Source organism: Pagrus major, chromosome 1 (assembly GCF_040436345.1).
Source record: "Pagrus major chromosome 1, Pma_NU_1.0".
In the NCBI taxonomy this organism is placed as follows: Eukaryota; Metazoa; Chordata; class Actinopteri; order Spariformes; family Sparidae; genus Pagrus; species Pagrus major.
Genome location: NC_133215.1, coordinates 32,489,428 through 32,506,100, shown reverse-complemented (window position 1 = coordinate 32,506,100; position 16,673 = coordinate 32,489,428). Strand labels below are relative to the sequence as shown.

Below are 16,673 nucleotides of genomic sequence, written 5' to 3'. Positions count from 1 at the left end.
TTTTAATTGCGAGGTCCTACCCTTTAATTATGAGGCGCATTAATTGCGGACTCATAACATGAGGTTGTTTATCACGTCTCATAAACCTGCAGTAACACCCAGACCACCTCTTGACACCAAAGCCTCTCTTGCCAAGACAGTTGGTCTACAGTTAATGCAATCAGCTGACACCAACCCCGGAGCAATAACAGATCGTAAAATGCAATTTCTTCCAAAAAAAGAAAAAGAGCACTTGACCATGTGTTACCATCCCACTTAACCTAATGTATCATATATCTCTATATCTATATAATGCACATTAACCTGCAAAACATGCTTCATGCCACAGATGAGACTAAAAGCAGACATCCTGTTTTGAGGCCCAGCTCACTAAACAGTGTTTAAAACAGCTAATAATCTCAATCCACACCATTTACCCATTACCAGTCCCTGAGTTATAGTAATCTGGTTTAAAACATCTGGAATAGGCCCTTCTGTGACTGGTGAGAGAGATAAGCTGATAGAGCACAGCCAACTCTACCTAGCGCCTCTTGAACTTAGACGCTGTCCCGTGGCTTAAAGCACAGTCTGGCATCGCCCCTCTAACAGCAGCTGCAAAATACATAGCAAGGTTGCAAGGAGCTAGCAGTAACCACGCAGCCACAGCCAAGCTTGAATTTAGCTGGTTGTCCGTGGTTGGCTGGTGCAGCTGGCTGTTTGAGAAGCATTACGTAGCATGCGAGCCACTGGCCTAATTCCACAAATCTGCTGGCCTAAATCACAGGGACTCTCCAAATAAATGAGAGCTGTCCTGAGAGCACCAGGGTTTAGCCACAGCACAGAGGTGTAGATGACACACAGTAATGCACTGTGCGCTGGGTGGGTGCCTCATCCTATCACTTATCGTATAGTTTTACTGCCTGCAATTAGAATGTGATGGTATTAATATAATATCTCTTCACTTTGTTTGCACATTATTGTATTTCTACTACCAAGCCTATTTTAGCTGCAAGGGCCAGGAGAATGTGGCCATGAAGTGTGGGAAGAGGACTAAAAATGTAACGGAGCTTTATTATTTTGTTTCTCAGATATTTTAGGGTCAGTGAATGTTTACAACCATCTTTCATCTGAAAAACATTGTGTGTGTGTGTGTGTGTGTGTGTGTGTGTGTGTGTGTGTGTGTGTGTGTGTGTGTGTGTGTGTGTGTGTGTGTAGCTGCAGGTCAGGCTACAATTAGCCATCAAACCTATTACTGCTGTGATGAGTGTACAGCAGATCAAAGTCTGAAAGTGCTCTTGACAATGATGAGAAAACAGCAAATTCAGTGATCAAATGAAGGTCTTTATGATTTAGGTATCCAGAATGAGGATCACATGTGCAGATTAAGGAAGGGCATGTGAGCTAGGTGAGTTCTGCAGCAGCTGATTAACAAGTTTTGGCGAGTCGAAAAAAAAGGAATAAAGATTTTAAAGCTAGCTTCAACAATGATTATAACAGTGTCTAATGTAAGGGAATGGATGACAGACAGCAAGCAGTGCAAGGTAAGCAAGTTTGGACATATTTTGCTTAGTAAGCTGGTGGAGTGAGCACATCTGTCTGACTGACCTTTCTCGCTGACGCTTTCCATGTCCACGTCCTCACAGCTGGTGTACTCGGGCGTGGAGCCGCCCTCCTCCTCTGAGCTGCTGATGGACATCTGCCTCTTGTTGACTCCGCGCTTGCTCTTGTATGACCGTGGAGGGGGCGGCCGCAAAGACTCCGACTGGTCCGAGCTCTGAGAGTCCTTCCTCAGTAGGTTCTCCCCACCCTTGTCCCTTGGTGTCCGTGTTGTACCAGGATCCAGGCGGCCTTTGTTCGGGCCCCAATCTGGAGGCGGCGGTCCCCCAGGTTGGGGTCCTGATCTTACTCCACTTCCGGCAGGTGGAGCTTTCCCTCCAACCCCCACGGTCCTATCCACAGAGTAAGCTCGGTGGTTCTCCAAGACAGCCTTGTGGTCTCCCTCCCCACCTCCACCCCTCCTGGCCAGACGGTTTTCAGGCACCTCCCCTGCACTGCCTCCACCTCCTCCTTCACCAGGCCCCAGTCCAACCTCGTTGATCGCTAGATCACTGTGTCGTCGTTGTCGTACCTTGGACACCCTAGCATGCATACGCATCTCCTGCTCCTCCTTCTGTGGTTTCACGGGGTATCGTGCCAGGTTAGGATCACTACGGTAACGGTTCTGGAACTCCTCCTCACGCCGCTGGCGCTCCCTCTGCTCTTCATCCTCTGGGCGTCTCCGGTGTGTTTCTGAGTGACCCAAGTTCTGTTGCCCATCTTCGTAGTCCTGAGAATGGATCTTCTCCAGCCTCCGTCCATCTCCCAACCGTCTCTCTCCTCTGTCCCCAGGCACCACTCGCTCATCCAGGGACGACTGAGTCGGCAGCTTCCCGGCAGTTCTCCGGCCACTACCACGCCCCATGCCTCCCTTACCATTTTGTTCATGAAGGGAGACTGGCCTTTTCCTGTGTGAGAGGAGCAGTCATTATACCCATGTACAAAATAGTTGACTTACACAAACATAAAGACAGGTGCATCTTTTCCACTACGAGCAATGCTAGCATTTGTAACATGATAAATATCCTGAATTAAATATCCTGTGCCCAGAACATTTCTCTCAATATTTGCAAAACCTTGGTGACTTTTATACGAACACATTAAAACCAACATGAGACATGTGATGAATTCTTACCTAACTCACCCGCTGAATAAAAACAAAGGGATTCAATCAAAGATCTCTCAAGACTAAAACCTGTGACCTAGCTTCTCCATTGGTTAAACCAGAACAGGCACAGATGTACTGCTTTTTTTACCCCAGAGATTAAACAACAAGAGGAGCTTTAGTCAACAAGCAGTTCTGGCTTTCTCAGTTTTTAAAAAAATATGGTCCCCATTCTCCCGTTCTCTATTCCTACCATGTTAATTTAAAAAAAGGTACAGGCTGTACATGTAAGGCATACATAGTGTCAGCTACTGGAGGCCTTACTTTTCTCTAGGTGGTTCACTTTGAGAGCGGGAGCCGGGCATGGTGTCTGTGCCCTTGGCAGCAGTGACACCAGCGGGCGGCTGTGTCCCGTCGGGCAGCCCTGCGTTGCTGTTGGTGCTGGGCGGGGCTTGAGACCTGGAGCGTAGTAGCTTCCTGTCCCGTTGCGCCTCACCTCCAGTGGCTGGGTTGATCAAGGAGGTGCTCGGGCTCCCAGGCCGCACCCCTGACCCCGAAAACCATTCTCCTGATTTGGTGAGAATCTCCTGCTGTTTACGGCACAGGTTGCATACCCACATTACCTACAGGAGAGGAAAGGACAACAGTGTTTGCAAAGTGGGTTCAGTAGTATTAAAGAACATTAAACTGACAATTAAAACTGACAATTTCCCCTCTGGGGATCAATCTTAAATAGATAGATAGAATACCTAAAAAAAATTTTTAAAAATGTCAGCAGACATGCCTATGATACAAAAGTCTGCAGGACTGTCAACATTTACAACATAAAAATAATTTTATTGCGCATAAAGTCTATCACCAAAAGAATGCAGCATTTTTAACCTTATGGTAGCAGATACAACTTCTCCTAGATATTAAAAACTAAAAGCAATTGTAGCATCTTGTAGCTTAAATAAATGACAATAGCTTAGCTTTTTTTAAAATTTATTTAAAGAACAACATCTTGGTGTTCCCACATGCTTTCCCCTTCTTTCTTTGCTACAGCTAATCAAATATCAGAGAGCACTCATATATGACAGACAGATGATCCGTTTTAATATTTCAGCATATGCATCACCTGTGAACACAGCTCAGTCCTTCTATGGCCAATTCTGTAAAATTTGAGAAACTATAGAACCCCCATGTTTAACCTGCCCTGTGGCTCTATTGCTGGGAATTGACTCTTATTGCATTGTAACCCATTCAAAAAAATATGCTCATGTTTGTGATACACGATAAAGTGTACTACTACTTAAAAAGATAACACTATAGAGGGCTACAAAACATTTTGTGGAAGAAGAGGAAGAATAGATCAATCCTAACTGGCATTGTACTGTATACATATGCATTGTTTTCATTCATGGGGGGGAGGCTATTGTAGTCAGTGCATCATCTTTGTACATACAGGCAACGATTGTCTGTGATTTATCCTCTAAAATTCAATGAAATGCATTATTACTAAGTGAGACTGATGACCACAGCCATGTACACCAGCTATTATAAAATTTGATTCTCCATCCAAGAAATCAAACCCTCAGACAGCATCAGAGCATCTTCAAAACCTCCAACAGCATCGGATACTCACATGTAGCCATAGCTACTGAATATCACCTCACTTCGACAGCACAAAAACAGGATTTATCTCCGTCCGTATTTATAATCCCAACGGTTTATTTTTCAGAGAATAAATCCAAAGCAAAGAGGAAACACAGTTGTCTCTTGTATTCCGCTGCAAAAACCTTGGCACAAGTTGAAATCAAAACACCTCTGGCACCTCTGGAAACCCCAAAATGTTACTCCTTGATCGACAGTGGGACGGACCGTTAACAGTCAGTTTAGCAGTTAGCAGTTAGCCGTTAGCCGTCAGCGTGCCAAAGCACATTCATCATGGCCTGATTGAATCCTAGTTGGCGCATGTCCAGACTAATCTAAAGTAAATCAGCTGCCCGCACGGCCCACAGCTGTCGGGCAGCCACCCAGCCGCACACTGCAGTCTCTTTCTCTCCCGGTCTTTCACCACCTCTTTACCTCAGCTGAGGGGCCACAGATTAGCAGTGGCCTGTAATCCTTTCAGCTCCTCACCATTATTCAACTCATCATCAGCTGACAATACCAGCTCAAACATCATAACATCACAACTTCTAACCTATAAACCCACCCAACTATGAAACACTCTGACGGTCAAACCATGCCAAACGAAAAATGCAAAATACAGTCACAAAGGTGTGTGAACAGCTGTCTCACAAGATCTCAGCTGGGATATGATTGGATCATTTATATCAGAACCTATTTAAGATTCATTGACATACAGTCAATAAACATGCTGGTTCCAAATCAGGTCTAACCATTTCACTGTCACACAAAAGAGCCAGAAACTACAGCATGACATATCACAGGGATTGTAGATTTAGGGATTTTTATAATTATTCTTAGTTTTTACAAAGGGCTAAATTACCATACAGCACTTTTAACTGGAACTTAATTCTGTTATAAAATAAAAGAGGTTTTTACTTCTCAAAGTATATATATATATCTATAGATATATCTATCTATATATATATATATATATATATATATATATATATATATATATATATATATATATATATATATATATATATACATGGTATTGGTGTTGGTATCAAGTGTGAAGCACCATACTGGCACAGGAATAAAAAATGTTCAGCCCTAGAATTGAGGGTCAATCAGCATGTGAGTATCTATAGGTTGCTTTGCAAGTCCCTGCCAATGACGGGGAGTAAATACTCATAATCCAAGGGCTTAATCCTTGAATGAGAGCATCATATAGAAGAAACATCATGGGACGACTGTTCACAGCCCAGTGTGTTCTCAAACATTAAAAACCGATCTCATTTCCTAAAGGCATGGCTCCCTGTGTTTGTTATGTGCTTTAAAGCCTATATGCCACAGATGGGGGGACGGTAGTAAACAATAAAGAAGTTATAGAACACATGGGTGCATGCGCGCACACACACAAAGAATATAATACATATAATCCTTCACTGGAGTGATTGTGCGCTGTATTCCTGGATAGTCAGAAAGATATTGTAAGGGGAATTAATTGTGTGTAAACTGAGTGAGTGTGTGTGTGTGTGTGTGTGTGTGTGTGTGTGTGTGCGCGCGCGCATGTGCCTGTGTGTGTGTGTGTGTGTGTGTGTGTGTGTGTGACACATGTATGTGCAGTAGTGCTTGATGCTAGACCAGCCGGAGCATGTCAGAGCCTCAGCAGAGCACACTAATCATCTAGCTCCGTCCAGTGGCAGCCCACCATAGTGTCAATTCGAGTTCACCTCGCTGCCTCATTGCATGTTGTTGAGCGCAGTGTGCTGTGAGAATGTGTGTGTGTGTGCAGACAAGTGTACAGTATGTATATGTAGGACATTTCTCAAACCTTCTTGCCTAGAAGAGCGTGGCGTGGGCGTCAGCCTGTGGGCGAGATGTGTGTGTAGAGAATAAGCAGTGCCATCTCTCTCATGTAATAATGTCAACCTCCTTCTGCCTAAAAAATGTGCTTCTCCATGGTAACCAAATCACATAGAAGAGCCAGTGAGACAAAGGGGGACAAAGCAGTGTGTGTGTGTGTGTGTGTGTGTGTGTGTGTGTGTGTGTGTGTGTGTGTGTGTGGCTGTAAAACTGAGAAAGACAGAAACAGAGTGTGTCAGTACTGAAGGACAATGACAACAGAAAACTTTAACAAAAAAAAAAAAAAAACGCACAAATGCCACGTAGACGGCCTTGAGTCACCATTGCATTCTTTATCTGACATGAACCTCAACATGGATTTGCTCTCATCTCCTCTCCCTTTATTTCATTTTATCTCCCTTCCTTTACCTTCCTTGCCATTTATTTCTTTGCTTTTCCTTACCGTTCATCTCCTTTCTTTACTCTGCTCTCATTTCTGTTCCTCTTCTGATCTTCTTTTTCTTCTTTCTATTCTTCAATTTCCTGTTCCCTCCCACTCCTTGCTGTTTTCCCCCCTCCTCTTGTTTCCTTTTCTTTCTCTTTATTTAATTGTCTGTTTCTTCCTGCTTTCCTCTATTCCCCTTTTTTCTGTCTTTTTCCTTTCCGATAGTTATTTTCTTCTCTTTCCCTTTTTTTTGCTTTCCTTGTCCTCCATTCTTTCCTTTACATTTCCTTCAATCTCCTCTTTTCCTTTCTCATTTCCTTTCATCCCTCCTCACCCTCCAGCTCAACTGAAACACCTGGCTGACTTGACAAATGAAGATACCGAACACCTGTCACTCATACTTCTCTATCCCACACCCTCTTGCCTTCATCGCCTGCCCCCAGCACTGCTCCATTCATCTGCTGACAAAATGGTGAAGATGTGCAGCTCTGTCAGCAGCAGCAGCATTCAACAGCAGCACACGGCGAGAGCAGCATTCATTTAGGCCCAAATTGTGTGAACATCAGCTTTTCCTCAAATGGGCAGAATAGATTGGAGCTTCAGGGGTGGCGGGCAATGGGGAGGGTGTGGTTGGCTTTCAGTGAGCGTGTGCAGTGACCCTGCCCTCAGCAAACACACAGAGACACACACACACACACACACACACACACACACCTCGACAGAATGAGAGATGAGGCAGCGCTGGGTGTAAACTGCCATCGTTCAGGGAATGGTAAATCCTGAATGGTGGGAAGAAAGACGGCCGCAAAAGACATAATGCTCCATTTCCTCGAATAAGGTAGTAGATCAAGTCTGCAAGCAGGCCAAATGCATTCAGTGGTGAGGAAGCAAAGCAGAGCTGTTGTGGCTGTAAATCCACACAGGTTTTGCATTTCTGATCTCGGGATCACAGAGAAGACCCAGTGCTCTACATTACCTCCAAATTCACCAACAAAATGCTGTAAACATTCTTCCAAAATGACACATATGATGTTTTTCCTGATCTGAGCAGGTCATCATGTGATGTGATCTGAGCCTTCTAAAACTGTTACAAATCACTGTTGAAATGTAACTCTGCTTTATGATGTGACAACGCTATGGTAAAGGTATTATAGGTTTAGGCATGAAAACCACTTAGTTTGGGTTAACAGTACTAATTTATTAAGATTTGTGGATCTTTGTCATCATGGTTATAATAAAAACAACCTGATTAAAGTTTGTGGCCATGCTTAAAGTCTCCCCCAGTCAATAATGTGTTTTTCCTCTTGTTTCTACAGTTGAATGTTTGAGCCTCACTGTGTAGAATGATGTATTTGCAGAGTTTTACACTACAAGGCTGTTTTCACATTTGTTGTGAAAAGTTTAAGTTTTCTCTGTGCTCATTAATAATCTGGTTTTGAGAGGCAGGCCTACAAGCATTATTTGTGACATCATAAATAGTCTGGTCCTATATTCAGCATACTAGGACTGCAGTAGTATACTATTCTTAAGGTACGGTATGTGTGCTTATCAAGGGTATTAAATTCTACTGTATTAGTATAATTGAATAATATACACATATATATAACTATATCAATAGTTCTTGCGCAGTTTGGAGCGGTGCTTTGGGTCATTATGTTGTTGTAAGATGAAACTCCAATCAAGTGCCATCCACAGCCGTAGCCTCCCTTATTCAAGATCCCCTTAATCCTGCACAGTTTCTACTTTACCAGCACCAGAACACCCCCGACCATCACACTTCCTCCATCATGCTTGACAGATGGCGTTCTTCTATTTGATCCAAACACCTCAAACTTCAATTCATCTGTTGACAACACTTTTTTTTGAGTCTCTGGAAATTGACCAGTGTTTTTTTGCCCATCTTATTTTTTTTTCCTTTAATCAGCCAGTCTCACATATGGCTTTATCTTTGCTACTCTGCCAAGAAAGCCAGCAGCCCTGTTACATCCCACAACAAGGTCATTTTAGGTACACTCACTCTGTTTTCAACAAACTGATTCCTCCCCACTTAACAGCCACAAAAATATCATAGAAATGCTATCCAGACTGGAGAGGTTGCCAACTCCCTAAAAGGGACTAGCTTTTAATGACACCTCACACTGATTTACAATAGAGGCCTGGTGAGAATATCAGGGCCAAAAAGACTAATGACACAGTACAAAGATGGTGTCTGTTCTACAGTTTGGGTATAATCAGACCTCATGTGTCATTGGTATTGACTGTTTGCTTTAATGGCTGTGGACATCAACATCAAACGGTAAGTAACACTACAGTGTGAAGAAGGAATCCTAAATCTGCATACCAAGTTGACTGAACATTAAAAACTTCTAACTTTGCAGCACACTTTAAAATCATTATAAAGTAACTGTTTTATTCATTTGCCATTATGTTCCTCACATTCAGTCAAAATTCTTGTTTAAGGTAATGAAAATGTCCATTTTTCCAACACATCCAATCTATCCATCTAGCCATCTACTGATCATTCATGGTTAACTGTTTCTATATTAATACGTATCCAGACTAATACCCCTTTTCCACTGGTCAAAAATCCCACTTAAACCCACTAAGATCGAGCTTTTCGGGACTGACTCCGACTCCGCAGTAGACCAGGTTTTTATCACCTCGGCTCGGCTCGGCTCGGCTCGGCTTTGATCTGAACGTAAGACCCGGGTGAACGCGCTACATTCTGACATATTTCCCAACCGTGCGAAAAATCATGACACGTTATCAACATCTGGTGGTGGCGCGTAAATAAGGATACTGTTGTAAAATGTACAAACTGGTGATCAATGTAACATTGTCACTGGTTCCATGCTGCCTACTGCTTGCTTGTGTTTACTTTAACTGGTGTTGTTCCCTGTTTCCGGCGCATTCGTGACGTGAAACGTGATGTCAGTGACGTACAACGTAACGGTTCCGATAAAAATCACAGACGGGCTGCCTTGCCTGCGGGAAGTGGGAATGGGGTCAATAGGAGATTTTTAGCAGGTTGACCCACGTTTAAAAAACCTGTGTAGACATGCTTATTTTGTTGGAAAAGTAAGAAGGACATATCTTATTACAATTAGTGAAGGAAATGTTGTAAATGTTCCATTTATATAGCAGTAGAGTTAGGAATTATTTACCAGTGTTTCCCATACATAGGCTCTACTTGGGCGGCCCGCCCAGGAAGAAAAAATCCAAGTTCCACTTTTTTTCCAATCAACGATGTAATTTTACAGCGCACACAGACCATCCGCACTCCAGCCCCACCCACCTCATCACACATGCGTGCATCACGCAGCATGCATAATTTATTTGTGGCGGTCTGCCATATTGTCAACATTGGCCGCCCACATATTGATTTTCTATTTTTGGAGCTGCGCATACCGTTCTCACTCACTCAAGACAGCGCATACGTTAGTGAATAGCATACTCTGATACAGTGGATGGCCGTGTTGTTTTTAGTCTGCCAGTAAATCCAAGAACAAAGAGGAGGAGGACTATTTAACACGGTTGGCCTGACTGGAACTTCCTCTGCAAAGAAGACGGCTGGCCTCATCATCGAGATCAAGCCCCCACAAAGAGCGCCAGGCCTTGAAGACAGTTTTTGAAGTGGCCAAACAGTGTAATTACATCCTCACGTGATGCACTGGGGCCCAAAAGACTTTTTCCCTTAAACTCCGCCATTCAGTCCAATACAATTTTGAAAGTCTAGTAGAGACGCACGATTAAATTATTTTATCTCCATTCTAGTCAGCCAGGTGCTAAACCAGAAGTTAGCTGGCTTGGTCAGCAGAAGTCTGTAGTGTCTTTAAGTCATTGGATTCGAGAAGTCATGCTTTGGATATTTGACTGATAACTTAAGAAATCAGTGATTTGATTTCAATTTTCCTCTTCGGAGGTCGTGCTCCTAAAATGAGTGCAAAAGCATTGAGATTCCACGACATGTGCTAAATGAGAGTAGTGAGCTGTGACTAGGATACACTGACAGGTGTCAGCCTATAGCAGCATATCAAAAGCCTGTATGAAGAACAAGAGTCAACTTTCCCCTTTTCAATTGCTGCCTTACCTGGAAGCATAGGCACGGCCAAACAATGAATCCTCTTCCTGACTATTCGAGGCTCAACGACATCCCAAACTAAAATTCTCTCAACCATTTGTGACTTTGACAGGGCTCAGCAGTAACAACACGTTGGCAACATTTTGACCACGCATTAACAGGAAGTCGTAAGTAAACAAAGTGGAACATATACCTGGGCCCCTCCCGTCTCCCCATGGCAAGGCTGGTCTGGTCTCAAACACACAGGCAGGGAAAGCATGCACAGGCATGAGTGTGCATTCATTGTGCATTCAGATAAATGGTCTGTAGGGTAGAGTGCTTTCTAATAAAGTATGCATGCCAGCTGAAATGCCAATCTCCCATCCCCATTTTAGTCAAGGATTTATTCTAGTATCCCTCTTTCAGCACAGCCATGCCTACAGCCATAGGAAGAGGGGTCAGGATGGGTCACAAGGGTCAGACACCCCTGCAGACAGCCTATATTATGGCTCATGCTCGCTCTGCCCGCCAGGGTCTGCATTCATTCTCAGAATTAGAGTACTGATGCAGGATCATCAGCCAGCTGCCCTGGGACCCCTTGAGCACAATCATCTGTGAGACTGATAGTGGGTCTGAATTCCTGTTCTGATGCTGTGAATGAGCACAGACCCAAGTGTGAAGGGGAGACAATAGTGGTGACCCATGCATCAAAATCCATCACCCAGCAAGCCTTACCCTGTCCTTCACTATGAGACACTTTGCAAGGGGAGGAGACAGACAATGGACACAGAGTTAGTCAGGGTTTACACTGGGGAGAAAATCTTCTGAGGACACAACAGTTCCAGACGGCTCCACCTCACACTGTACAGTAAACGCTTGGAGAAATAGAAGTTTACAAAAACTATGACTCCCTCTGTTCAGTTAAGTCAGTAATCCATAAGTGGATTTGTACACACACTGGCTCCGTTCCAATCCCATAGCTTACTCTCTTGCATCTGCAGTTGTTGGTTCTTCTTTCAGCTAGGAAATTGTACGTCTGGCCAAAATGGAAGAAGCTAAACTTAGAAATATTTTACACCACGTCTCCAGGGTAGAATTCAACAGACAAGAGAACTCTCATCTTCAGATTTGAACACAGCCAGCGTTTTTTTACGTTTAGGTGGCACAAACATCACGTTCACAACACAGAAAGAACACAAAAAAGATGCTAACCACTTTGTCCTCCTTTGTGGCATGCAGTCCAGGTAGCAGTGAGAATTGAGAAAAGTGAGGGTGGAAGTGGAGCAAACGAGAAAAGGAGAGAAATTAAATGGAAGAACACAAAAGATAGAAGAAATAGAAACGCAGAGAGGGTGAAGTTGTGAAATGGGATATTGGACAGATTGTAGGAAAAGAGAAGAAAAAACAAAGGAGAAGAGGGGGAAAGAGGATGTGATGCAAACATTTGTTAATTACATTCTGCAGAATCGATACACATACTTCATATTCAATGACAGAGTGCGAGGCGGAGGGGACAACGGTATGTGAATGTATGTGAACACTGACATGTTAGGCTGCGGAGACATGCATGGTCCAGCTTGGCATGACTTTGGTGTGACTCATGACCTGTGACAACATGAGGATGTGTCACAGCTCCTCAGCACAGGGAGGAACAAAAGCAACATGAAACACATTCTTCTACAAGCCTTCTCAACTAACCATCAGTCTATCCACTCCCATTAAAATCTGTTCAGGTGTTTTCATTTTCAAATCTTCACCTGTTAGAGACACTTTATCTGTGGCTTATGCTGTGATGAGAGCCCTTCAGATGTCAGTGAATAGGCAAAATAAAAGTTTGTTTTTTTTCTAAATATTATTAAGCTCTAGTATTTGATGATCTTTGTTTTGACCTCAGGACACAAGCTTATATCTTCAAAGAGGTTGCTGTTTTTATTTAATTTATAATGCTTAATGAATGTGGTGAATTGATGTAAAACCACTGAGGAATTTATATATCAGTTCAGTTCATTTTCTTGACCGCTTTATCCGTGAGGGTTGCGGGAATGTTGCCACTTTATCCCCCCTTTCGGGGGGTTGCGGGGCTTACTGGGGCCAAATCCAGTGTTCATATGGGCAGAGGCCAGGATATATCCCTGGATGAGTCGCCAGCTCATCGCAGGGCCCTCTGACGGCAGAGGCTGCCACACAGGGTGCCAACTGCGCGTCAGGAGCAATTTCGGGGTTCAGTATCTTGCTCAAGGATACTTCGGCATGTGGCTCAGTTCCGCCCAGGGGAGCCGGGGTTCGAACCAGCGACTTTCTGGTCGCTGGTCACCTGCTCCACTGATCCACAGCCGCCCCAGGAATTTATATATCTATTATTGCTAATCCCTCTTTAATAATAATAATAATAATAAAGCCTGTGGTTGCATTTACATCACAGGTTTGCACTTTGTAAACTTGCCTTTTAAACCCTCAATGAAAACCACATGTTTTGTAATGTGTAGAAAAGATGTGAAGTTGTGGTTATTATTCACAAATTAAAGCAACATTATGTAACTTTTTTTAAACTTAAAATAACAGCTTCAAAATCATTTTGATGTTACAGTGTCTTGTAATAGGGTGACTGGTGTTGTGGGGGGCACCAAATCACACAAAATGCCAATTTCAACATATTGTTGCTTTAATATGAACTGTGAAGTTACACATTGAAAAAAGAACTGCTTTTTGATCTTTCTGAACTTATACACATTCACTTCTTGTGATATCTATTAACTTATCCTATTATTTTGGAACAAGCTCAAAATCTTATTGACCCTTGGTACCTGTTCTGGTACTATGGCATTGTTTTAAAGGTGCAAGGTGTATGCCCACCTGTGGAAGGTCACTCCAAACAAATAGGGGGCAGCATATCACCAGAGTAACCACCAACTGCTGCTACCGTAAACTAGTTAGCTAAGTTAGTCATGCAGCTAGTGGCCCTATTAGCTGACTGCAGGCAACGGGGCTCAGCTCAACCAGGCTCAGCAGTCTCCCGGTGAACACTGCTGGACACCAGACTGGGACTGAACACGGCTTCAGAGACCAACAGAGGTCAGTTTGAAGATAGACCTGCTCTGACCAGGACTATGACTCTGGGGATGGGAGGACATGGCAGGTGGGGACAGGAAAGAGGTGAGGCAGCAGAGAGTCAGGAATCAGCAGCTGGCAAAAACAATGTGTAGAGCTGGAATAATTTCACATCTTACTCTGTGAAATGAGGATTTATTTGGACCACCAAACCAGAGGTGATTGTTTTCAGACAAATGAGGCTGTTTTCCTTTGTTTATGTCGAGTTTGAATGAAGTGTGTTTTATGGTGAGTTGACAAGGCAGTTAAGCTTGTCGTAGTGCAGTAAAATAGACATTAATTCAGAATGTGCTTGGTAATCTCTTGTTTTCGGTAAGAAAATATATAGGAATATTATTTATTTTGTTTAGTTATTAGACTAAAAACTGTGAAAGCTTGTGAAACATACAGTAGAGAACTCGCCACGCAAAAACATCTCCCAGCTGAAACTACAGGGAGGCTGCAAAATGGCATTACGGGACAGGATGTGCTAACTTCAGTAGACATCTCTGCAACACAGTACCTAAACGTCTTTGACATAAGTCAACACTGTTGTTTCTTCACATTCTGTTCATAATGTTTCTTTATTTTATGAATGTTTCCACCAAAATATATCATATCTTCCACACTGTACCTTTAAAATAGCATTTGCTACTTTCTGTGGTACTGTGGAAGTAAAAGACATTTTGGTGTTTTTTTCAGTTTTATAGTCTTCAATGTAATTTAGATGAACTCAACCCGTTAAAGAAAAAGTACAAGTTATGCTCATGTTCAAAAGTTTAAAAGCCTTTATATTTCTGTTTTTCCTCTTTACTAGCTGTATATGTGGTTTATCTGATGAAGCCAGGTGGTGTATACTCCATTTAGCTGAACAACAGCACACAGTATTTTAATACCGTGTAAATGCATTTTTTAAAACCAAACTCCTAACTGGAAACTGCTGATGTGGGTTAAATAAGCACACTGTAGGCAGGAGAAGTTTTTTATGTAATAAAACAAAGCTCACACTTCCCTAACCCTGTTATTCTGCTTGGCCAGCTGGACGACCCAGGACAGAGGCAAGCAACGCCGAGACCAAAGGAGCTCACTTATGACACATTCCTCCCACACGTTATACCCACGCACGCACACACTCACACAGCGTTTTGCAGATGTATACACACCGAAAAGAAATACCAGATAATTTACGTGTCGTGGTCCCTTTTTCCTTTGTAAGGAATTATGAATGAAACTGCTAAGTGAGAGATCTGAAATTCAGATCTCTTTTGGTCGAGTGATGCAACAGATCCTAAATGGAACTTTGACAAATGAAGCTGTTGCATTAGCAGGAATCCTTGTGAAGGGCCAAAAGTAAACATACTATATGTTTAAAATGATTTTATAATGTAATTTAAAGTGAGACATCATTTTTTAGTATTCAATTACTTTCCCATGCAGAAGGTGGATAATAATGTAACAGGGTAATGTAAAGGAAGCAGGTACTGAACATTTTTGTATTTGTACATACTCATTGATTCAATGATTCATTATGTCAAAGTGCCTCTTGTGCAGATACACAACACACTCTCACATTAATACAGACACACAAGAAATCCAATGAGAGGGTAAATTTACTGTTGATCGATGTTATTTTGAGCACAATTTATACATTTGCTTTATTTGTTTACTCTTTTATAAATTGCATTAATATCATGCTAGTCTCATCTCTTTGTTTCCACGTTAAAGCCTGTTGCCTGCTGTGAAAGTAATATTAATGGCTACTATCTATTAAGGGGACACTATCTTTATCCCCTGTTCTCACTGGCTTTCGAGTTCTGCATACGTGTGATGCCAGTGTGAGCTTAGGCCCAGCTGGGCTGTGCGGATCCTGAACAGATTGGGGACCAGCAGGCCAAGGGTGGAGGGCCCATAGTCAGGGATGATACCCAGGAGGAGGTCCTCTCTCAAGGGTTGGAGGGGAGCCCAGAGAATGCTTGAATTGAAGATGGCTGGGTCTTAAAATAGTGCAAACATGTTTGGTTTATGGATGCATGGCAAACTGATCCAACACGGATCAAATGAATGGTTGTAATTTGGTGATATTCTGTGGGGTTCTGCTTTTGTATCAGTGTGGCCTCTACAGCGTGTAGCTTAGCGGTATCACTGCTCATTATTTCAATACACTGATGGAGATGTTTTGTTTTTTTATTAGTCTGTTTGTTTTTCCCTTTAGCCATGCTTTGTTCCTCAGAAAAGGAAGCCTCTGACTTTTCACCTTGCATCACCAGCAGTTGAAAAATTTGATTTATCCAGGAAAATATCTCAATATCAATAAGAGGGATGAACTGGGCAATGATCTCAAATAACTTGGGTGATTTCTTGAATTTTTCTCCATATCAGGTCCAGTACTTTGGACCTGCAAAACACTAATACATATACCTGCAAAAGCAACAACGTTCCTATCAGCTTCAACTTTACTTGGAGTTTAGTGCTAATTTAGCAAATGTTAGCATGCTCAGATGCTGAATTATGATTTTTAATGCTTTGAACATTAACTACTAATCATCAGCATGTTCGCATGTTTGCATTGTGAGCATGTTAAATTGCTTACATTAGCATTAGCTCAAGCCATAGCCCTACGGCACAGCTAGCATGGCTGTAGACTCATGTTTACATATAATATCACAACTGTCCCATTTTAACTGCCACTCTGTACTATGTGGATTAATCAACAGTACAAAATAAATGTTGAATACCACTCAAAACCTGTCAAATACTCACTGCTTGTAGGCTTAAACGGTATCTCCACTGTCTCTTCATATCCTAAGTAGGCCTATGTTCTAAAAGTGTTGTTTTAATAAAAAAAATATGTCTAAGAACACTTAACTCTGTGTCAGTAGTGACGTAAGATGTTTACACTTGCCAGTTGCATCTTATGTAAGTATGCTGGCCATAGTTAC

The 16,673-nt window shown here is 42.5% G+C and overlaps 1 protein-coding gene across 2 annotated transcripts in view; it reads right to left on the bottom strand.

The window, feature by feature from the left end:
- Window positions 1-16,673, bottom strand: part of LOC141003712 (regulating synaptic membrane exocytosis protein 1-like) — a 92,123-nt gene that overhangs the window by 50,284 nt on the left and 25,166 nt on the right. For both annotated transcript variants that reach the window (XM_073475156.1, XM_073475147.1), the window contains exons 3-4: window positions 3,005-3,303; window positions 1,585-2,483 (exon numbers count right to left, since the gene is read on the bottom strand). In XM_073475156.1, coding sequence (XP_073331257.1) covers window positions 1,585-2,483; window positions 3,005-3,303 — 1,198 coding nt within the window. The remainder of the gene's footprint in view (window positions 1-1,584; window positions 2,484-3,004; window positions 3,304-16,673) is intronic.